The 23400-nt window shown below is 43.9% G+C and overlaps 2 protein-coding genes across 3 annotated transcripts; both read right to left on the bottom strand.

Annotated features, from left to right (window-relative positions):
* Positions 1–502: 502 nt before the first annotated feature.
* On the bottom strand, positions 503–9819 carry PCDH12 (protocadherin 12). 2 transcript variants are annotated; one of them, XM_066623463.1, is made up of 4 exons: positions 6874–9819; positions 5149–5243; positions 3548–3660; positions 503–2237 (listed from the first exon to the last, which is right to left on the bottom strand). In XM_066623463.1, exons 1-4 carry the CDS (start codon positions 9619–9621, stop codon positions 1819–1821), a joined length of 3375 nt encoding a protein of 1124 aa, XP_066479560.1. In that variant the 5' UTR covers positions 9622–9819; the 3' UTR covers positions 503–1818. The 2 variants fall into 2 exon arrangements, with proteins under 2 accessions (XP_066479560.1, XP_066479559.1); XM_066623462.1 differs by having other exon boundaries at positions 5149–5246.
* A 1520-nt stretch (positions 9820–11339) lies between these two features.
* Positions 11340–23393, bottom strand: POLR3F (RNA polymerase III subunit F). Its single transcript, XM_066623447.1, has 9 exons — positions 23318–23393; positions 19095–19212; positions 17486–17553; positions 17024–17091; positions 16747–16859; positions 15883–16026; positions 14495–14602; positions 13593–13784; positions 11340–12255 (listed from the first exon to the last, which is right to left on the bottom strand). The coding sequence occupies exons 1-9, from the start codon at positions 23371–23373 to the stop codon at positions 12178–12180; spliced, it is 945 nt and encodes a 314-aa protein (XP_066479544.1). The 5' UTR covers positions 23374–23393; the 3' UTR covers positions 11340–12177.
* Between the last annotated feature and the right edge of the window lie 7 nt (positions 23394–23400).

Consider the following 23400-nt stretch of genomic DNA (forward strand, 5'->3'; position numbering starts at 1 on the left):
AACTTATGCCCACTTTAAGCTAATTAGCTCACCTGGTTCAAATCCAAAGCACTAACAGTGTACAAAACTATTGTTGACCCTCAGCACTAAGGAAAAGGTAACCTGTAGATAGCTTGCCTATGGGGCTGCAGAGTCCCTCCTCCTGGTTCTCAAAGCAACAACTCTTCAGGGTACAGCAGTGCCCCCTCAGTCCTCTACCACCCAGCAATCTGGATTAGTCCACTTGTCCGTCAGTCAGTCTGTTAACCCACTCTCCTTCCTCCAGCCTTTCCTCCTCCAGGTGTTGCTTTTATCCCTGAGAGCCTTGTTGCCTCTAAGTGGCTGCAGCTGTGCAGCACAGTCACTACAAGCTAAGGTGTTAACCCCATGCTTCCCAGACCTGTCAGAGCAAGGGACCACTGTTGACACCACAGCCTGTAGGGGAGGCAGTCAAGGAGGGTTTTTTGAAGTTGGACACAAGGAGCCATCCATTCTTGGGATTTTAAAAACATACAGAGGTTAATAATGTTAAGATAACTTTAATTACTATGAGGCAATGACTGAATGTTGAAAAAACACCCCAAAGTATGTTTGACACCATGTGCCTTACATTTTTTAATGAATTGTGCTAGAAACATGCTAAAACCATGCTATAGGCATGTTAGAAACATCTCTTCCTCATATACTCTATTAGAAAAACAAAGCCATAGTGAGCTTTTCTCCCAATGGGGTGAAGACGCTTATGGGAATTGTAAACTTTATGAGGGCAGCTACTACAGAAGTACTGTACTGTATTCCCCCAAAAGCCTACAACTCCCATAAGCCTCTTTACCTCTTCCTGTTGGGAGAATTTCTGCTTCAGAACAAGGCAAAATGGCTCCTTTTTTGCTGCCTTAGAATGATTACTGGTGTTTTTCAAATAATTCATGCATCCCCAAGTTTTACTCTCAATTTATCCACAGATAATAGCAAATTCTATTATTTTTTACTTAAAATTTGCCCTTGACTTATCCATGAGATAAACTTATACATAGGTACATATGGCAGGTTTCAGAAATGCTATGGGGCATGAGGACCTTCTTCGTCACTATATACCAACTAGTGTGCCACAAATGAGCTGCAGGTGTGCCATGGGATTTCTGGAGGGTCATTGATTAATAGGGCCATTGGGGGAATGTGAGCCCCCACCTGTGTGCCTTGTCAATTGTCAAAAAAAGATGGTGTGCCTTGACAATTTTAGTGCTTTGTCAAGTGCTCTGTGACATGAAAAAGTTTGAAAATTGCTGCTATACACACTGAAATCCCCTCCTACCAGTGACTGGAGTTTAGGAGGCGATCAAAGTGCATTTCTTCTTAAAGAAGCAGCAGCTTTTAGGATTCATTGTTGTGTAGAGGAAAGCTTGAAAAAGGTAGGGAAGGACCTGCTGGAGGCTCAGAATCTGACCAAGAGCCAGTATTTCCTCAGCTTTAGCTAGCACAGTGTCTGCCATAATTACTGCTGCTTCTCTGCTGGCTGCTCCTCCCCCCATCAGTTTTAATCCATGCAAAATTGTTCAACAAACGAGAGGCCAAAATTACAGTACATGTTCCAAATGGCCTTTTACTGTCCAAGCGAGATTTCAGAGCCCATTATGCTGGTTTTCTGCAGCAAGTGTGCATGTTATAGCACTACATCAGTTCCCATTTCATGTCAATAAACAGCAGGGCTTGCTTTGTGTGTGAGGACCAGAGGCTTGGCTGATGATAGCTGATCAACAAGAGGTGAAGTTTGCCTATGATATCCTCCCTCTTATTCTCCCACACAGTCACCTGCACTTGTTGGGAGTCTGTAATGTTTTTTCATATATCCTTGCTGCTGTAGTTGCCAGTTCTGCTCCCTAAATAATTGTTGTTGACAGCCCCTGTTGCATCTCCACCCAGCTCTAGGGTCCTGCTGCATATTGAGAGATGCCGCAAGAGCCCCAAGGAAGAGTCCATGTGGGAACTGGCTTTCTGAGCCAAGATAATGTCAAACAGAGTGCTCATCTCGGAGAAGAAGGTGCTGGCTAGCATGGGCTCTGTTGTGTTTAGCTCATCCCTGGCCGTTTTGCCAAAGGTTGCAAAAGTGTGAGGTTCATCACTGCCTTTGGCTTCCTTGGTGGGTAGAGATTGCACAGCGTCTGGTGAGACAACATTGTCCCTATAGTCAACTGAAAGTGGAAGGGACAGCCTGGCCATCCACGTTGGATCTGCTTCAGTCAGCTGGTCCAGTTCCAGCCCTGGTGGTGAAGGGGAGAAGATAAAGGCGATTGATTAGGCAATCTTGAAAGGACTCAGAACTACATGAGTTTTGTATACTGTTTAAATGCAAAATTTGGTACCAATTGCAGAATAAGCATCCTGATAATTCAATTTTTGAAAAGGTGTTGTGTGGCTACCCATTATGGCTCTAATGCCTGGTGAAATACCCAAAGTGGGGTGGGGGTGGGGGCTCAATAGGATTTTCAGTGAAGTGTCAGTTCAGGGAAGAACAACTTGTCCTCCCCATCCCTAGCAAACTGATTATGATTATCCTCTTTTTCAGTTTCTATCCTTGAATAACATCAATACATAATCAAAGCATCATCCAATGCTGGCAAGAGATATCACTGCAAGGAGTTAGAGCCCAATCCTATCCAATTTTCCAGTGCCGGTGCTGCTGTACCAATGGGGTATGCACTGCTTCCTGTGATGGGAAGGCAGTCACAGAGGCCTCCTCAAGGTATGGAAACATTTGTTCCCTTACCTCGGGGCTGCACTGGTGCTGGAAAGTTGGATAGGATTGGGCCCTAATTTAGTAACTTTTTTTTACTAAAGTGAATTCTTTTTACTTTTTCTCTTGTATGTGATTTGGTTATTTCCTTTTATTTTACTTTTAAAATAACAAACTTTTGCATTTTATTCACAATGTGCCTTGTTGGGACATAAGTGGGATTGTCCGTTCTTGCTCTGCAGCACTACTGCGAGAGTGATTTTAACAGAGACCTCTGAGGCTCAGTATTATTCTAGGAAGAGGGTCTGCCTAGGGAGCTCCTCTGGCTAGCCTGATCTTCTGGGCTGATTCAGACTATCAAGGCCTGTAAACTGTGTATCCAAACAAAGGGGAAGAGAGGGGAACAGGAAGGGAGTGAAGGCCTTCCAAAGGCTCCCTTCCATTTTCCCAGTTACTGTATTTGTGTTTCCATCCCTTCCCTCTGTAGGGCTTCCAAGGGAGCATGCTCACTCCTTTCCAAGGCTTCTTTCCCCTGTAAACTGTGTATCCAAACAAAGGGGAAGAGGAAAGGAGTGAGCATGCTACTCTAGGCCCAACTGCCTTGGATCAGCATGTAGTCACATGGCCCCTCTCTGGATCCTGACGTGATTCTATGAGTTAGGATTAAAGATGGAAACACAAATACAGTAACTGGGAAAATGTGTCTGGCAAGACTGGCTAGCCATTGTGTTTCCTCTGTTATACAGTGGGCATAGGAAGGTACCAGAGCAGCCAGGAAATGGTTCAAGAGACTTGGCACTACCAAAATGGAAAGGGTGTGTGCAATGCATGTCTTACCAGATGGGGAGTCCAGTAGGTTCTCTAATTTCTCTCCCAGAAGCTCCAAGTTACAATGCTCATTGTCACCACCCTCCTTAGTGATGAAATCCTCACCATCTTGACTTGGGGACCTGTGGAAGACAAAGAGCTGAAGCAGGAACATTGATTGGGCTCCCTCCACCCAACACAAGAGGAATTACATCCCCACATCATGACTTTCTTAGCTTATCCTTAAACAAATTCTAACAACCAAAAATGCATGTACCCAACAGCTGTGGTAGGTTCCCCTGAAATAGAACAACCAGGATGGAACAAGAGCCAGGATGGCATAGTGGTTTTGGAATTGGACTCAGACCTGGAAGATACAGGTTCAAATCCCTGCTTAGTCATGAAGCTTCCTGGGTGACCTTGGGCCAGTTAGTCTCTTAGCTTAACCTAGGGTGGTTCTGGAGGAACTAGGTATACCACTCTGAGCTCTTTAGAGGAAGTGTGGTATTAAAATGTGATAATAACCCATTAACACACACTCCTGTCCATAAACAAACCTTGCGGTCACCCTCGCTGGGCAGAGGAGGAGGAGGCCCTGTGCTTTAACCCCCCCTCCCTACCACCAAAGACTCTAAGGCTCATGTGCCCATTGACTACATGGACAGGGAGGAACAGTCAGAGCCATGAGACTCTAGACAACATCCCAGGCAGACCATTCACGTTTCGCTAAATATGTCAGTGAAGAGGCAGTCCATATACATGCCAACTTTTTATACCTCCTTCACTATATGAGCCTTTTCTATTCTTCAGACCCAGATGTCATATTGTATATGCAACAAAATGCCAGCATACCACTATTTGCTTTCATGGAATGTTTCACAAGCTCCCCCAGGAGCCAGATGCCCAGAACATTCCTGGGGGGGGGGGTCTGGGAGGTGGCCTGAGTCACAGAGAGGCCATACATGGCCTACCTGAGCCTCGGAAGGCCTGCCAGAGGCCTTAGAAAGGCACGTCCAGTTTTTGCTAAAACTGAAAGTGCCTTTCTAAAGCTTCCAGCAGGCCTTCAGAGTCTCCAACAGGCACCACATGGCCTCTCCAGGCTTCAGAAGGCCTCTGAAAGGCACCCCCCAGGCATGGTACGCAGGACAATTGACCCCCTGGTCCCCCTTCACTACACCATTGCTTACAACAATTTAAGGTGAATATAATTGCATACTAAAGAGTGCAGTGGTGGATCTCAAAGACAGTGCTTCCCTGAGGTTACTCGGTTCATGACAAAAGTGAGATTTAACGCCAGGAACTTCCTGATTCTCTGCTATGCTCTCATCTCCTAACATGGAGATACATGGTGGGGGGGGGAAATCTTTGCCTGCTTAATTTCAGTAGGGGCTCATATTAAAGGCTTACAAGAACAGGACCAAAACATTAGCAACTGTACAAGGATAAGATCATAGCGTGGGGGGGGGGGAAACTTGGCAATCCCAACTTAGACCAGAGCGATGAAGGCCACTGTGCAGAAGTCACGTAGCTCGACTTATCAGTTTCCCAGTGAGGCAAAGGCTCAGATATACGTAATGATGGGAAAAAGGATATTTTACAAGGGTGGGGCATATGCCATGCTCAAAACTCACCTACAAAAACCATGCTTAGCAGTATATTTGTTCCCTCTGTGGTTGGGCTTGGGCTGTACTTGGCCCTGGTGCAGAAGGGAGAGCAGCTGCGAAATCTGCTGAAAGACAGGAAAAGCCAATGGCTGCAAACATTTCCTACCAAAGCTGCTTCCTAACAGGATATCCCCAATCTCCTTTGCACTGTTTGGGCTATTTATACTGTCTAACGCTCTTTTTTCCACTAGCCAAAGATTTCTCACCCACCCAACCATCCTAAGCCAGATCTGTCTATATGGACTGCTTTGTACAGAAAGCTGTACAGTACTGACTACTTGACTCAACCGTTTTTGGACATTTGTGGTGGTGGTGGTGGTGACACCATCAGTGCAGGGTGTTTTACAACCAAGGATAGATCCCTACTCCAAAGGGCTCACAATCAGTTTAAAGGGGCAAAAGAAAGGGAGGAGAGTGATGCCAAGTGAAGGAGTGAAGAATATGTGGCTCATTTCACATATAAATAGGCTTAGTTGCAGGAAGGCAGAGGGACTAGGGGTAGTGTCAAAGTCTTCATGTTGGGTTTTGAGGAGGGATTTGAAGAAAGTAAGAGAGGAGTCATCCTGCAAGTGATCTGGAGTTTCAGGCATAAAGAGTGGCAGGTTGGATATAGCGAAAAAAGTTGAAGATAAAGCTTTGAGCTTGTTCAACAGGGTGGATGGTTACACTGGCAAAGAAAAAGGGAAGAGTACAAAGAGATGAGATGTTGGGAAGATACATGGAGCTTGAAATGGTGAAGCTTACTGGTTGAACTGTCAGAGAGGCAGTTGGAGAGGTGAGATTGGAGACAGGGAGAAAGCTGTAGGACACAAAGCATAATTGTACCCCATACAGCAGGGGTATCAAACAAAGTCTGTGGGCCAAATACACCCCCCAGAAGCAATTTATCTGGCCTCCATTATAATGGGGCTGTCCCAGTTTAATAATTGGGCTCACTCATATCTTGAAAATAAGAACAAGATTTGCACATTTTCCCTTGTCATTTGCAGCTAATGAGTTTCTGTGTGAGAACAAAGTTCTTATTTCTGGGCATCATTTGCTTAATGATGTCACTTCTGGCCCTGAGTAGGCACCATGAATGCTAACTTCAGCCCTCTGTATGAAATGAGTTTGACATCCCTGCCACACAGCATACTGATGGTATTAAAAGACGAAGGATTTGATGAACAGGATCAGCATGCAGAAAGAAAGAATAGCAAGGGGGTGAGAACAGATTCCTGAAGGACCCTGACAGACAAAGGGAAAGCAGAGGAACAGTTTCTACTCTACTGAATAGAAACTTTGAGAAAAACTTTTAGGTGGGAAGAGAACAAGGACTTAGGTGAGCAAACTCAGAAGCTGCAATGCAGAAAGATCTGCCAGCCCTTACTGTCCAGTGGCTTGCTCAGGCCAGAGTCTGAATTTTCTCCTCCTATCAGCTGTAGATGAATGAGTGTTAGCCTGCAAGCAGAGTGGTGAATGGCCTGCTGCCCTCACTGAGCCTCTCAGTTTGCTCGTATCTGACTTTTTGTCTGTTTTCTAAAAAAGAATCTAATTATTTGAAACTAAAAAAGCATTATATAATTTACTTTTAAGTAATTAAAATACCGCATCATTTTAAGATTTTTTTGGTATCCCACCCACACTTTTTCATCCTACCATATCTATATATCCCATAAGCCACCAACTCACAATCTGAAAACTGCTTCTTACCTGCACAGGGGCTGAGTCCATGGTTAGCTGCTTTGCCGGACCTTGCTCAGTAAGAGCTGCCAGAGAAAGCCTCACCAAACTCCTTAGGATGCGCTGGTGACTGCAAGCCGCCTCTAGGCCTGCCTTAAGGTTAGGCATGTCATTGTTCTGAGGAGCCATTTCTGACAAGGGATCTTTGGCACAGGACTTTGAAGCAGTGGACTGGGCATCCTGAGCAGTGGCATACCTGAACTTTTGAGCACAAAAAGGTCTGTGTTGCACTGCAGGAGAGGCAAATCCCTCATTCTGCTCAGCAAGGGTGCTCAGATTTCTCTGGTTCCTGAGGGTCCTGTACAGAGTTGGAGTCATGTGGCATTGCATCCCCAAAGCATCAACCCAGATAGTTTCGGGGGGATTCTCTATCTTGGCTTGAGGTTGTTCAACATCTCCCCGCCGCAGCACAGGAACAACATGGATATCTGCTTTCTGGATGAGTTTGAGTGGCTTCTTTGGCTGCTGTTGGCTATAGGCATGTTCTGCTTCCCGACAGTTGTATGCCATGTGGCCATGCTTCTCTCTTTTACAAAGAGACATGACCAATCCCAAGCTAACCAGAGAAATGGTGAGAAGCCCCACGAGGCAGATTCCCATCACTGCGGAATGGCTGAGAGGCTGGAACAAAGGGAAAGAATTCGGCATGTGCTCATAATAGCCATCAAAAGTTACCTTCACTGGAACTCTGGTGCAGCGAGGCACCACTCCTTGGTCACTCACAGACAGCTCCAGGTTCCATTCACTGCCTACAAGGCTGCTGGCATTGTTGTTTCTCAGATAAAACTGCCCTGATTGGGGATCAAGGAGCCACATTCCAGTTTCGTTACCGTGCAGGATGCTGTAGCGCAATGCCCCATTCAAGCCAGAGTCTGCATCTGTAGCAGACATAGTGAACAGCAAAGGAGCACTAACTGAGTGGAATAGATCAGAGCCCCCTGCTTCCCTGTGTATCAGCACATAACCAGTGTCAATGTCCACAAGGACAGTGATGCTCGCACAGCCACCTTCAAGCTCTGGCGTTATGACCACTGGTGAGTTGTCGTTCATATCAAGTACGGTAACTCTCACAGAAACACTGGCAGATAATCCAGGCTGCCCTGCATCTTCAGCTAGCACAAGAAAGTCAATGCTGGTAATATTTTCAGCATCTAAAGCTGCATGTGCCCAAATTTCCCCAGTACGAGGATCAATAGTGAACCACTTTGAAATTACAGGGTCCAAGATTCTGTAAACAATTTTCCCATTCAGGCCTGTGTCTGCATCATGGGCTCTGACAACCAGCAAAGCTGAAGGTGGGACACTGTTTTCAGCAATGGAAATATTGTAAGATTTGGCTTCAAAACAAGGTGAATTGTCATTGACGTCACTGACGTGAATAGTGAAGTACCTGATTGCAGTCAGCAAGGGAGTTCCCCGGTCCTGAACTAATAAGGTGAGGTTATGTTCTGCCCAACTCTCTCTGTCCAAAGGGGCACTTGTCAGCAACATGTAGCTGTCAAGATTAATCCTTCTCATGGTGAAATGCTCACTGCCTTGCCCTATGTAGCAATTCACCTCCCCATTATTGCCTGAATCAGGATCAGAGGCTGTCACCAGAGCAACAAAGCTTCCTTTGGGTTGGGCTTCTGAAAGCACAGCAGCATGTCTTGCCCAGACAACATGGATATCAGGTGTATTATCATTGACATCCAGAACACATACCAATAGTTTGCAGTGGGCTGGAACTGTATTAGCACCATAGTATGTGGCTTGTACAACCAGTTCATATGTCCGGTTTTTCTCATAATCCAATGACTGCTGCAGGAAGACATGGCCTGTCTGAGTCTCAATGGTAAATGTCCTAAGCACCTCTGCAGAAGTGTGTTTACTGAAGGAGTACTCAATCTTTCTGTTAGATTCTTGATCAGGGTCTATGGCAGTGAGATTGGTCAAAAGAGTCCCTGGCAAAGCATCTTCCTTGATCTCCACTGTAACAAAAGTCTGGGCAAACATCAGGTTATCATCACTGGAATCCAGCACAGTCACCCTCACTAAAGCAGTTCCAGATCTTGGAGGCTCTCCATGATCAAAAGCAGTCAAAGTCAACTCAAATGAGGAGTAGAGCTCTCGGTTTACTTCCTTAATTACGACCAACTCAGCCCACTGAGTTCCCTCAGCACCAGCTGATACCTCCAAAGCAAAGTGCTCACTGGGTGACAAGCGGTAGGAGCAAAGGGAATTAGATCCAGCATCTGCATCCAGGGCATGGTCCAAAGGGATCCTTGTCTGCAACAGCGTACTTGTTGATATATCCAGTTCCAGTACCATTTTGGGAAACTGAGGCCCATTGTCATTGATGTCCAAGATAAGAATCTCTACATTGATCAAAACCAAAAATTTGGCAGCAACAACACTGAATGAGATGACGCAGGGTTCTCTTTGAGGGCAGAGTTGCTCCCTGTCCAGTCTTCCCACAGTACTTAACAAGCCATCTTGAGAGTCCACCTGTATTGGCAGCACTGCAGAAGACTGAAGCAGCTGGAAGGTTCCTGTGGCCTCTGTCCTTCCAAGTTCCTCTGACAGCTTTCCCAACACTGTTGCAACCGGCACTTCTTCCAGCACCTGATACCGCACAGCGAACACAGCAACTTCCTGACTGTTCACCACCAGAAGAAAAGACCACCACCAGACTGGAACATACAACACCAAGAACCTTCTTCCGAATGGCCACATCATATTGCAGTTAACCTCCTTCACACACAGGATTGGTTAAATTAAAAAAAAAAGACTGAGATGGGTGTAAAGTTACAAGATTTGGAGCCTACTCTTTAGGCAACCAATTTCTTCTTTATTTGCATGGAAAGAAGCTCTAGATAAGACTAGCTATTGTCCTGGTGCTTCTCTTGTTAGTGCTCCCCCCCCCCCCCCAAAAAGTGCTGTAGTCAGAAGGAAAGCAGGGTGTGCAGTCTGGCCTCTTGCAATACAGACTTCGCTTCCTGCCAAGCCATTTCCTAGGGAAACTCCACCTACAGGAAAGGGGAGGTGGGAGACCAGCTGCACAATGATGGGATGGGATTACAAGGGAACCAGGAAAATGAATGACTTTATCTACATTTGAGGGCCCAATCCTATCCAACTTTCCAGCACTGATGCAGCCATGCCAATAAGGGAGGCAGACACAGAGGCCTCCCCAAGGTAAGGGAATGTTTGTTCCCTTACTTCGTGGCTGCATTTTAGCTGCATTGGCACTAGAAAGCTGGATAGGATTGGGTCCTCAGAGGCAATGCACATACCTAGGGCAGTGATAAACTGATCCGCTTAACCTTGATATGCCAAAACAAGCCTATCAATCTGATCTGTTTAGCTCAGACTCTACCAAGAATGCCCTCAACTAGAGCCACTAGCTGATCCCCCCCCCCCAAAAAAAAACCCCACTCTGGCCTACTCTGTGCCTTTAGCAGCACAGTTAATCTGCAGAAATCAGAGGAAAGCATTTCATGGAGATAAAGAATTATCACTAGCTAATGTGTGCATATCAGTTTGATGTTAGATACCCTTCCCACACCCACAATTCCTTACTTGTGACCCAGGACTTTACACTCTTCCCATGCCCTTATTTACACCCAACTAGCCCCCTATTCAGAGGCCCAAATTGAGGGTGGGTGCAGTGGCAGGACTACTACTACAGCTATGAATAGCTGAAGCCCTCAGGATTTTTTCCCCTTACCCCAAAGACTGCCGCAGTCACTGCAATGGGGCTGCTTGGATCTACACCAGCTAAATTGCTGGTGCAGATCTGAGCAGCCCAGAGTTAGGCCAGCTGCTTGGGTTAGGATCTGGCCTAAGTGCCAGAAGCTGGTCCCACCCCCTCCTGGCTTTGGGTACCTATCAGCCTCTGGCACCTACTTGTTCACCCTTCTCCTCCTGCCCCAGAATGCCCCCGAAATGTCCTCCCTCCACCCTCCCCAAACCCCTGCGCCAACAACCTGCTGCCAGCACGAACATTTCCCAGGGGCTTGCTCTGGCGTGGGGAGGCCAGCGCATGTCCTTGCACCAGCATCCTCAACTCAAATGGAGGCGCAGATGTGCCTTACAGCATGTTTGCAATACTTTCGGGCTGGCATAAGTGACTTATGGAAGCCCAGGGAGATCTCAGGATTGCACTGCAATTTTGATGGACTGAGAGTCAACAAAGGAAGAGGTAAGTCCAACAAGGCAGCAAATACAGTTATTTACACCCAGATAGGGGTGGTTTCAATTAGTGATGAGATTTAAAAGAATTACAACCCTTATCATTCTTATCAAACTATGGTTTTAAATGCAGACCTACTACCAGCTTGAGACAAATCCCATTCCTCCACCTATGGTAGGGATTAGGACCCCTGACACCTGCAGGGGGATATTAGAATATAAAATATCAAACAAGGATGCTTATTAAGCATATATTGCATATTATTAAAACAGAGACTCTCAGTTTCAGTGTTGCCTCAGTCTAACCTGATAAGCATGGTAGTGCTCTTGCCTAGCTCCCAGGCCTTTAAAAACATATCTGGGTATTAGTCTTCTGAGCTGTTGCTCTCCTCCACAATGTGAACCTAAAGACACACTGTGGGACTTGGCTTCAACATTTACTCAGTACAAGAGATTTGTTCCATCTTTTCAGGTCACCTGTCTCCCTGAAGCCTACACACAGACTTGTTTGACTAAGTCAGTGGTCCTCAATCTGTGAGGTGCAGCTTGCAGGAGCAGCACAGTGAATGCGCAGGGGCAGGGCGGAACGCTCACTGCCCAGCAGCAAGCATCTGACACAGCACTGAAAACAGCAGTAAAAGGCTAGGCTCGATGGGTCAAGTTCTGTGTGTGAAGTTTTCATCACTTGAAGAGCCCACCCACCTGCCCTGAGGCTTCTACCACCATTTTCAGCACCTCTCCATGGTCTCCAACCCGAAAGTAACTGGCAATGACATCATCGCATCACACATACTTCCTAATTCTGAGTGCTGCATCTGCAGCACAGAAAGCATTGTGACAAAGGTAAGTTTGGGTAGCAAGGGATTAAGATGTTTTCTTCTCTTTTTATTGATGTCTTTCCATGTCTTGTACAGAAGACATTCTCAGAATCTTAATCCTGCAACATGTAACATGTATCCAAGTGGTATTCCTTGAAAAAAAATTAGCATTTTCAAACGTTTTCCCATATGTACAGTACTATTTCCCAAAGGGAAAAAAGTTCACATAAAAGAGTGAATTGGTTGCCAGAAACTCTTGAAGTTGACTGCTTTCATTTTCCTGCTAAAATTCTAGCCACTCCATCATATAAATACAGTTTGATGGAGATATCTCACCGTCTTCATGGCAGTCATCAAAAACCTAAGGAGAGAATAAGGCATGAATAGTTAGTTAATCCTGTTGCTAAAAGATCCAGTTATGTGAATGTGTACCAGTCAGTTGTTGTACACATTTTTTTCAAGGCTGAATGTGGTCTGTGGTCTTAAGAATGGACTGTGACCCCACAGTGGCCACAGAAACACCAACATACCTATGGAGGAGGAAAAAAGGAAGAGTGACAGTTGACCATCACCACCTACAATTGCTACTGCCTCCTTAAGTGCTCCTAAATCCTCACAATCACCCAGAGAGATAGAGAGAATTATATTTTTGTTTATTTTATCTTAATATTGCCTAATTTCTTTTCTCTTTACGAGTGTGAACCCCTTGGAAACAGGACTACTTACAATATGCAGGGGGGAAAAAACAATGTCAGCCATCTTGGTCTCTTTGGGTGAGTAGGAGAAAGGCAGGATCATTTAACAAAGTCTGCATTGTTAATTTGTCAATGATAATATCAATCATCTGTTCAGAGTGAGGGACAGGGGAAATCAAATAGCTGGAGTCAGACACTTCCTGCCCTTAGGCAAATGACTGATGCTATCACCAACGATCTGACTGCTATCCGCAGCTCTGGCTCCCACTTGTGGCCTTTCAGCCAGAATTGCTTATGAAGATAGAGATAAGCACGGAAAACTGCTATAACATATCTGGGGGACAGCAACAGAAACTACTAAACATTTACTAGTGTGAAACCAAATGTTAATGAAGCCTTATAATCTTGGCAATAAAACTCTGACTCAGTGAGGAGGTATCACAATGCAATTTAACTATCCCAGTTTTGAATGAATGACAGTCCATTCCAGCTTTCTAGTTTGTAGTTGGACTACAGGATTTATTATGTACAGGTGGGCCTTCTCTACCCACAGGTTCAGAACCCACAGGTTTGACACACCACGGGCTCCAAACCCATGGTGGAGGGCCCCAACTGAGCTCCTGGACGTAACTGGAAGCATCCAGCCTCTCTGGGCTCAGTAAGGCTCCTAGAGATGTTGGAAGGGCACTTCTAGTTTTTCTGAAGTGCGCAGACTCTCCAGGCCTCAGAAAGTCCCAAAGTGCCTTTTCGACACCTCCAGGTGGGGCATTCTGAGGCCTGGAGAGGTTGCACACCAGCCAGGTCCAGATATCTAGTGAGTGCCCAGCCCATGAATTCAAGTATCCACAGGTTTCAGCATCCACGTGGGTTCCAGGAGTGGAACCCCTGCAGATACCATGGGCCAACTGTATGTTAATTTTCATTAGGCAAGACATGCAAAGCTAAGTCTACATGAGTTACATCAATAACTCTGGCCTCATATTATTCCCAAGAAGTAACTTACAGGACAGAGCCCACAAGGTGTCCGAACTAAACCAGTGGGCTGTATGATTGGGTTGACTGCTCTGTACAGTTTCATACGCCCATCCACACTGCCAACTGTTCCTTCTTTTGCAGCAATTATGGTCATCTCCACCTTTCCATCATATATTAATGTGTTTAAAATGGTTTCAATGTCCTCCATTGACAATTCCACCTTTTAAAAAATGATAAAAAACAAACAAATGAAGCATTTTCCAACCAAAGACAGTACACACACTGATACTTGAACAGGAGAATTTCCTTACCAAGAACTCTTCTACTACTTGTTCACCCAACAATGGTTCATGACTCTGGGTGTTTCCTATACATCCACTAAGAGGCAGGCACTTTCAAAGTGCCTCCCACTTCCTCTTTACTGCCAGTCTTTGATGACTAAGCAACAAATATGAAAAACTTTTTTGCTGTAGCCCCCTGAACATCCTTTTCTTTCTTTTTCCTTCACCCTCCAAGCAAAGGGAATTATAAGCACTGTCAATTTTGGCATTGTTGTAGTCATTAATTGAAATAATAGGGAGAGGTACCTGTGCCTGCTCTGCTTATCTCTCTCCCTTGGTGTCCCGCACTGCTGCTGCTGCCACCACTTCCTCTAACGGCCACTGGAAATGCTGGGCTCCCAGCATTCCTTCCACTAGCTAGCCATTAGAGGAGGAGGAGGAGATGGTGGACTGGATGCCAAGAGGAGGATGGGAGGGCCTATCTCCTTCCCTTGGCATCCAGCATTCCTCCTCCTCCAATGACCAGTGGCTGAAAAACAAGTTATCCAATTAGCCATGGTTTCAGCAAAGAAATGCCACAACTATTCTTTTGCAAACTGTAATTGTCAAAAAAGAGAAGAAAAAGAGAGAAATTCAACCAACGCCTTACCTTACTTATGCCTAACTCACTGATGTATTTCCATACTTCGTGAGAGGATGCAAATGAGTTGTTTCTCTGTATCATGGGGTTCTGCTTGCTTTCTCGAGCTGCTTCAGCCTACAGAAATAGAGGTGGAGACAACGTATTGTAGAGAAGTAGCGTATATTTGTCAAGAAGAGTACATTCTGAAGGTGTAATCATTTCAGAGATTATGTTAGATGTGGCCCACAGAGAGCCTTTTAAACAAAATTAATTCAACATCAAATGAATTAATTAAATCATAGAACATAATATACAGTGGGTCCTCGGTATCTGAGGAGAATCCATTCCCAGACCCAGATACTGATTTCAGCAGATAATTAAATCCACGAAAAAGCCCTCAAAGGACCTCCCAGATGCAACCAGAAGACCGGAGGCCCTTGAGGCCTTTCAGACACAGGGCTGGCACCTGAATTGTGACAAATTCAAGCCCACAGATGAGAAGGGACCACTGTACAAAACTCCCTTTACCTAAACTTTTGGGAATACTTATTCATTATTGTGAAATACTGAAACATCCATCATTATATGTTGGAAGAGAATGATGCTATGTGTGTTACACAGATAATCACAGATAATCACAGATAATCCTGAGCATTTGCAAACACAAGCATGCACATTCAATGCATCCAACTGGACTGCCAATGGAGGCTGAAGAAGTAGGCAGATTTTGTCTCCACTGCAAAGAGGATTTCAAAGATGGTGTTTTGTTTCTCCCTAGAGGACTGAATGTCTCCTATTCACTTACATGGGATAAAGTAAAGGAAAATATTTGGGGGAACCACTGGGGTGGAGTTAAACCTGCTTCTTGCCTTTGGTGACGCCAGTGAGGGACAGGCATTAACCGTATACAAAACAGAAATCAGTTTGCTCTATCCATACAACTGCATGGAAACCATTCAGAACCAAATCTGAGCTATTTGCAGAGCCCTTTGGTACATTCTGTTTCTGGTTCACACTGGAGTGAATAGAACATTGCAAACAGGCTTTTTTATATACAGGAAGATGTATGTAGTGGGCAATACTTTCCCCCTACCCTTGGTGAATATGGTTCAGCAGTAATAGAAAACTGTTCTATTACTTACCATAAGAAATACATATTCATTCTTCCAGAATGTTTTTGCAATGAAAAAAGATAATCCAAGGACTTTGGGTAAATGGATTTTTCACTTCCTGAAAAATTTCCTCCAGCAGCTGCTTCTGCCTATTTTTCAGAACATATAATTTGGCCAGCTTAACAATACTGTCAGAGAAAACCCTGTTAAGAGCCCACAAAGCAGGAATTTCTTCCATTACATTTTTGAGATTTTTAGCACAAAGAGTCGTGCACAAAAGAAGGGAACAGGAAGCTCATTTACCTTGGTTTGCAAGAATTTAAAACACTGCTGGTTTAACACTTCTACAAATTCAGATTCAAAGTCTTGGTCACTATACCAAGCTCCTCCTGTCACAGAACGATCAGGCTGTAGGTTATATAACATATATACTTTCTTCTTGGAAGCCTAGTGAATAAATGGTACAGAGATTTTGTTCAACCATTTTTCTTCCCTATGAGAAAAAATGCATCACCACAAAAGACACCATTATCCTGAAAAAATGTCATAAACATGTTTCAATATCATTGTACAACTAACTGGTCATCTACTAGTGGGTTGGAACCTGCAAGTGGATCATAGTGCCAAAGTGCTATCACCACAGTTTTTGTTCTCATTTAGGGTTTTTTGTTTATTCTCAGAGAAATAGAGAGGTAGGGTGACCAGCTGCAAAGGAGGACAGGCCACCTGTACCTTTAGCAGCTATGTAGAACATGTCAGTCAAATGCAGCTTTTCTCATTCCTGCATAACAAATTGGGTCTACCAAAATCCCTGCCTCTAAGCAACTAGTCTGAATCCTCAAGGATGATTACATGCTAAATGCCAGCACTATAACTCTCTTTTATTTGGAAACCTGGGAAAAATCACAACATGTATCCTGCAGGTACACACTTCAGGTAGTGAGGACTGGTTGCTGCTCCCTGTCACTCAGGTGCAAATTCTGCTACCACTCACTGTATTTCCCCAAAAATACTGTACCAACATGCAAATTGCCCATTCTTCTGGTCGTATTTCAGGTACTTTTTAAAGCTATACAGAACTTGTAATAAAAGTCAGAGCAAATCTAATGTTTCTTTGCTCCTGCTCCATAATGATAGATTGCTTGTTCAAAATCATGAATCACTTACAGCTACAGACTTCACAGCTTTGATGAGTTTCTTGCTTTCCAAATTCTTCAGGATCTTGTTGATCTCAGTTAAGGGAAGGTTACTTTTATACCTAATATCCCTGCTCCAAATACCTGTATTTTAAAAAGTGGAAAATTAAGTCAACTGAACCTTCACAACTTCTCTACATTCAAAGATTAAAGAGCTACAGTAATAGCTATAGTAATACAGAGGGAAAAAAATGCTTTTTTCATTAAGCCCACAGTGAAGTATTCCATAGGGAAAAAATAAACTCTACCTTTGTTGCCTGCATCCTCTATAATTTGATAGACCAATTTTTCTTGATTGTCAGATCCCTTCATTTTACTGTATAAATCAAAATAAAAGATGAAACTGTTATTTTTGAAGATCCCAGAAGATTTGATCAGTACAGCGTTGTATGCTAGATTGTTTTTCAGTCTGCCCAAAAAGACTAGTGATCACAGAAGAATATTAAACAGAGATATAAGATCTTTATACAAGCTGGTTATTTAATTTCCTCCCACTAATAGTTTATTACCCAAGATGCTATTTTAATAAATATCAGTTTATTACCCAAGATTCTGTCTATGGAAAATAACTACACATGCTTGACATAAAAATAGTATTTGTCATGCTGATTGCTATCATACCGAGAAACTGATTTGTGACTTCCTTCTAGATCATTTGTAACACAGAGAAACAGAAAGAAAGTGTGGTTACCTCAGCAGCCAGAGCTTACCCGGCATTTTGAGATTCCTTAATCCTGTAGAGAAGACCAGTGCTGCTCCTCAAAAGATCCAGTTGTCCCTAAGAGAATATATGCTATTTTAAAGTTTTGCTGCATTTCCACAGTAATGCTTTCACTTTAAGAAACAACATTAATTATGCTTGACCACAAAATTAAATTGGATTCATTACATATTGGGTCAAGCAATTTGATGCTTTATTGGAATCAGGAGAAATAAACACTTTTTCTCCTTAGGATTTTACATCTTCCTTCCTCTAAAGATGATTACATGTATTATATTTTTAGACGTAGATATATGATGCTTTAAATATATGTTTAAACTATACTGTGTGAATGTGACAAACTTGCAATGTATTAAACAGCTGCATCTGTCAGGGATCCCACTGGTTACAGCTCTCTGTTGAACATACATTCAGTGATCAGTCTGGTTTTGTGGTAGTCTAATATGCAAAATAATCCAAAGGCATCAGAGCTTGCATAAAGAAGTGTGGCAGGACCAGCCCATCCATGAAGCAAATAACAACATTTGCATCAGGCGACAGATTTGGGGGAGTAGAGGGGGTGGCACACAGATATCTGCTGACATCCCCTACTCTTCTGCTGATGGAACCAACCTCCTTACTGGCCCCTTTCTTTCAAAGCAGGACACAACAGTCCTGCTCATGTACTTGGCTTCTTCCCCTATAACGTTTTCATCAAAACAGGAAATGTGGAGAATGCTAAGATCACTCCTAGTATTCTCTGTTCCCTTGTGCCTTCCTCCACCAGGCTTTTTAAACAATTAGAAATACAGAGCCTGCTGGGCAGGCTCTTTAAATTAAGAAACTGAATGTTTAAATAAACATTGTCTGTTTGGATGAAAGAGCCTCAGGGGAAGGAGTTAGGTAAGGGGCACGTGGGATGGGGGTGTGTGGCACTGGTGGAGAGGAGGCCCAATAGTTTCCGCTGGCCCTATCAGATGGGGAGATTTATTTTATTTCACATTTTTATACTGCCCTTCTACCACAGAGCTCAGGGTGGTATACATGGTTCCTTTCCTTCTTTTGTTCTCGCAACAACCCTGTGAGGTACATGATACTGAGAGATAGTGACTGACCCAAGGTCACCCAGACAGCTTCACTGAGTGGGAATTTGAACCTGGATCTTCCAGGTCTAAGTCCAACTCCTGGACCACTACACCATCCTGGCTCTCAGGATTAGTGATAATAAGGTAAAAATTCAGCACTGTTAAAGCATGCTAGGTTCAATAAACCTAGGCCTGAGTAGTCAAAGCAGCTTGGAAGATTAGTCTGGAAGTCACATAACCTCAAGAAAATGATACAGTACTTTCAAACAAGACGTAACAAATATTTTTATTTCAGATTACTGCTCTAGAATTCCTTATTTGTGCATTTTTTCTCAAGCTTCTTCATCCTAGTGATTTTCCCACGTTGGTGCAGGGTCTGCTGTTCTGCATGCTGCCCACTATTTGGCACCTCTGGCAGGACCATTTGGCAGGTCCAGGGCATCTTTGGGGGCAATGTCGAGTGCCCACATGTCTTCTTTCAACCTTTTTCTCAAGCAACCACTGTAAAATCTTTCATAAAATAGGAGTTCTTACCATGGAGAGCAGCCTATTAATGGCCATGGCCCTTTGCTGAGCCTCCATGTGGGGCATGTCATTCTGAATCACCTGGTCTGTGATGCCATGGGGAAATTGATGGCATAGTTCAATGATCCTGGAGAAAGCAGAAAAAACAAATAAAAGGCCACCATATACAGAACTCACCAAAGGACAGTTACTTAAAACTCAGCATTTTGGGTCACCTATGTTAAGCATGGTCCTTTTTCCATAACCACTGCAGTGACAGTGCTGAAGTTCAAAAGAGGTGGGCTAGACTCATAATGGCACCCACAAGTTCATCACCTCTACTGAAATTCAGGCCCAGCTGATAACAAGCTTGCCTGGTATCATCAATCACCATTGCTGGTTCCTTCCCAAAATTTACCTAGTTTATATACAGTCTTGTTTATTTAGGGATTTTTGTCCTATCTTTCAGCTCCCAGAAAACTCCAAAGCAGTGTACAAACACAAAAAACAACTTTTACAGCTCAATATACAAAAAAAGAAAGGTTAAATAAAAAAATCAAAATCTGTTACTGGCAATGCTTGTTAAACATGCAAAACAGTCATGTGCAAGAAGCCAGTGTAATGGCCAACAACACAACTGTATGGTTTGGTGGTGAAGGAAAATGGATACAAGGATGAAGGTGCACAAAAGTTAGTGCTCAATAACCACAAAAGGGGGAGGGGTCCAGACTAGGCCTCTAAATTGGTTTATACATACCGTCTATACTGCGGAAATTCAACAGGTAACTTTCACACAGCAATGAAGCCCTAGTGCTATCAGTTTTGATGCAGCTGTGCTAAAAAATAATAAGCCGAGCTCCCTTTTCACAGTGTCACTTTTAGTACTGTATGTCAGTACATGCTGTGAGCACTATGGTAATAACTAACTGAACTGATTTATTTTGTTTAGGAGGATTCATTCTCAACACACAGGATTCTGATGACCTTCAAGAATCAATCATATTCTTCTACAGTTATCTGCTACTGACTAGAACAGTGTCTCAGGAACATCATGTATGTCACATAAGCTTAGTATAGTGGCTGTAGGTTTAAAAAAAAAAACACTCCATCATTCAGAAACCACCATTTGTGATAAGAACCAGCAAATTAGAGCAAGAAGTAAAAATTGCTTGGTTTGTATGTGCAACAAACTCTTCTTTTCAAATGGCTGAGAACACACAATTCATTAACATGGTTCAGTGCAAGTTCCACTGAAAATGATGTACTTCCTTCTGAGTAGGCATGTATAGGACTGTGCAGCAAGCAAGTCCTCCACCCTGAAAGAGGTTAGAAGCCTCTGCAAATCTAAACTCAGTCAGGTAGTGGTCTGACCATAACAAAGGAGTTGTTTGTTATGGTCAGACCATATATTCCCCATTTGAAATTCCCTATTTCATATTCACCATCACTGGATCTGATGAAACACAAAGCCTGGGGTATTGTCTGCAGTGTGAGTTGATCCAGATACCCACTTTGATAGCTGGCCAGGAAGTCTTGAGCCATTCCACTTGAAGGGGACTCAGCATGAATACTGAGCATGAAGTCCCTGGGGTGCTGTGACAATGGGTGGTTTACATGTATGTTCTGGAAAGCCTCTATTTTGCCTGGAGCAAAGGAAATTGCAATCTCCCAAGCAGGGCCTCTCAGAGGACTTTTATAAGGGGGTACAAATTTCTTTCAGGCCCCTTCCCAAAGGGGAGAGGGTGAAACAGAAGTGGACAGACTGAGGGAAAAAGTCTAATAGGCCTACGGGGCCTCCCAATGCAGAGCCCATCTCTATCTAACTATATGGCATTGGCAACCCCAGCATCCTGCACAGGCAGTGAATCCAAGTAGAACTGGAAAATGTAAGATCCCAGGAAATTTCTGGGTCCCCTCCTTTGGCTTCTGGGTCCCCTTTATGACCCTGGGCCCCTTTACCCCTTTACAAATCACCCCCTTTACCCCTCTCTCATGGGCCCTGCTCCCAAGCACCAAGAGTATGCAGTTTCCCAGGGTGTCATAGATATTGAGTGTGCAGGTTCTTTGGAAAACTGTGTGTTCCGGTCCTTGGTGCCTGGGTTGCAGTCATCTTCACCATTCTTTGCCTATGCTTCCTCATTGGCATCACCAGCTAAGTTTTCAGCGAAAGGACACAGAGGAGTAGGACTTAAGAGTGGGAAGACAGAAACAGCCCAAACCAGAATGGGCTCAGAAACAGTGCTTTTTGTTTTTCCTTTTTGTGGGACAAGATAACTTGTATCAGCCAAGTTCATTCCAAATCAAGATCGATAGTGGTGTTTTACAAACATAGTCAGGCTTTCATAACTTAGTTTAAAACATAATTTGAAGTGTTTCTTGAATCTTTAAGCCATAGATTATAATATATTGTAGGATCTAGTCCTGACATTTCGCTTTCAGCTGTGGAAAGCATCTTCAGGGGTTACAAAGAATTTGCATCCGCTCAACAGCTGCCTTGAGTGCCCTTTACTGGAATAGAAAGGCAGGAAATAAATTCTATAAATAAATAATAAATAAACTGTTAGTTGGCCACCACCTTAACTGCCAGTTCTTGCTTGAGATGTACCTAACTCGAGAAATACTTCAAATTATGTTTTAGGTAGTGGTGTTTGCTCATCACTAGCAGTCTAGTGCCTGTTCCTTGTTCCTAAACCAAAACTGTACCTCTCGACGTTACAATCTCATTCATACAATGACAGCCTGAAGTTTTGCATGCCTAGATGATCCCATATGTCAAAAAGCTACTTTAGGGACAGTGGACTTTCATTAAATAAGTGCTCTTTCAACAAAGACTGCCGCTAATGCCTCAGAAGAAGAGTAGGAGATTGCCAAAAAGTTCCGAACAGTCATTATAAAAACAGTGCTGTTAAGAGAAGCCTAGATAACATGGATCATGTACCAAAGAACGGCAGAAGGTTTAAGTCATGGTACAGGAGTACCAGTATAACATTCATAAGTGCCCAAAATGTATTTGGACTTCATTCTCAAAATGCTGTCAAGAGAAGAAGGGGAGGCATCTTTTCTTCAAAATAAAGGGAGGAGTCAGGGCTCCAGGCTGCATGCCAGGTACAAAAGGATAAGCTGCTATGCTCTATTGTGCAAAAAAAAGCACTCTATGCATCTTTAAAAAATACATTTTTATCATGCACGTGCTGCATTATGCAGTAGTACAAGTAACAGTCAGGCTTCTGCACCCAAAGAGCTTACAAACCACAACCTTCTTGAGGTTGGCGACGGGCGAGCCTTCTTGGTAGTGGCGACACAATTATGTAATTATGTAAATGAATTAAGATCCACCCCCCTCCCTCATGGCATGGACTCAAAACCTTTTTGTTTGGTGTTTGAGGGATGGGTTGCCTGCCTCCTGTGCCTCTACAGTAGTTCCTGGAGTGTCAAGTTTTGCCCTCCTCCAACCTGTTTTGAGTTTATGGTTTTGATAAATTGTATTTCTCCCCCCCCTATAAACTGTAAGCTGCTTTGGACACCTGCTACAGCAGAGGAAAGGCTGGATAAACATCTTTTAAATCAGTGGTTCTCCATCTTTTAGCACTGGGAAACGCTTTTAGAAGGAGAATCTGTCAGGAAGTGATGCCATGACCAGAAGTGACATCTTCAAGCAGGAAAATGTGTGACAATCCTGGGCTGTAAGTCTCAGGAGTAAGTCCCACTGACTATCATAGTATGACTATTAAATATAAATATATATATATATATATATATATATATATATATATATATATATGTGTGTGTGTGTGTGTGTGTGTGTGTGTGTGTAAAAATATATTATATATAATAATAATAATAATAATAATACTGTTAAAATCATTGACACAGTAGCCTGTTCAAAGTACAGCTCTGAAATGTCCCCAAATGCAGTCACATCCCATGGGAGCATCAAGTCTAATAGATTAACAATCAAACATTGAAATGAATGGGGATCCACCTGAAATGGGCCTGCGACCCACCTGGTGGGTCCCGACCCAAAGTTTGAGCAATGTGGATAGATAGATAGATAGATGAGGGAGCAGGAGAGGCGCTGGAGCGGGAGGCAGAGGCTTCCTTCGCTCTTCATGCCTGACAGCGACGGACAGACCCGCCTCCCACCAGGCAGCTCAGTGGGTCCCACAGAGACCACAGAACTCCCACTCGCTCCTTCCTCTGCCTCTCCCCGCCGCCCCCTCCCTCTGCATGGGGGCCTCCCGCCCCGCCCCCACCTGTTCTCGATCTCCACAGGCTCGGTGGCCTCCGCCTTCACTTTCACCTCCGCCATGGCAACCAGCGCTCCCGGAAGGACCCG

The sequence above is a fragment of the Tiliqua scincoides genome, chromosome 4 (genome assembly GCF_035046505.1).
Source record: "Tiliqua scincoides isolate rTilSci1 chromosome 4, rTilSci1.hap2, whole genome shotgun sequence".
NCBI lineage: Eukaryota > Metazoa > Chordata > Lepidosauria > Squamata > Scincidae > Tiliqua > Tiliqua scincoides.

Coding starts and splice junctions, on each gene's coding strand:
- PCDH12 (XM_066623462.1), bottom strand. CDS start 9,621: ATGATGTGGCCATTCGGAAGAAGGTTCTTGGTGTTGTATGTTCCAGTC. Junction 5,247..6,873: donor TGGACTCAGCCCCTGTGCAG/GTAAGAAGCAGT, acceptor CCTGTCTTTCAG/CAGATTTCGCAGCTGCTCTC. Junction 3,661..5,148: donor GCTAAGCATGGTTTTTGTAG/GTGAGTTTTGAG, acceptor TGTCTTCCACAG/GTCCCCAAGTCAAGATGGTG.
- POLR3F (XM_066623447.1), bottom strand. CDS start 23,373: ATGGCGGAGGTGAAAGTGAAGGCGGAGGCCACCGAGCCTGTGGAGATC. Junction 17,092..17,485: donor AAGGAATCTCAAAATGCCGG/GTAAGCTCTGGC, acceptor TGATTTATACAG/TAAAATGAAGGGATCTGACA. Junction 16,027..16,746: donor AAGCTGTGAAGTCTGTAGCT/GTAAGTGATTCA, acceptor TTTATTCACTAG/GCTTCCAAGAAGAAAGTATA.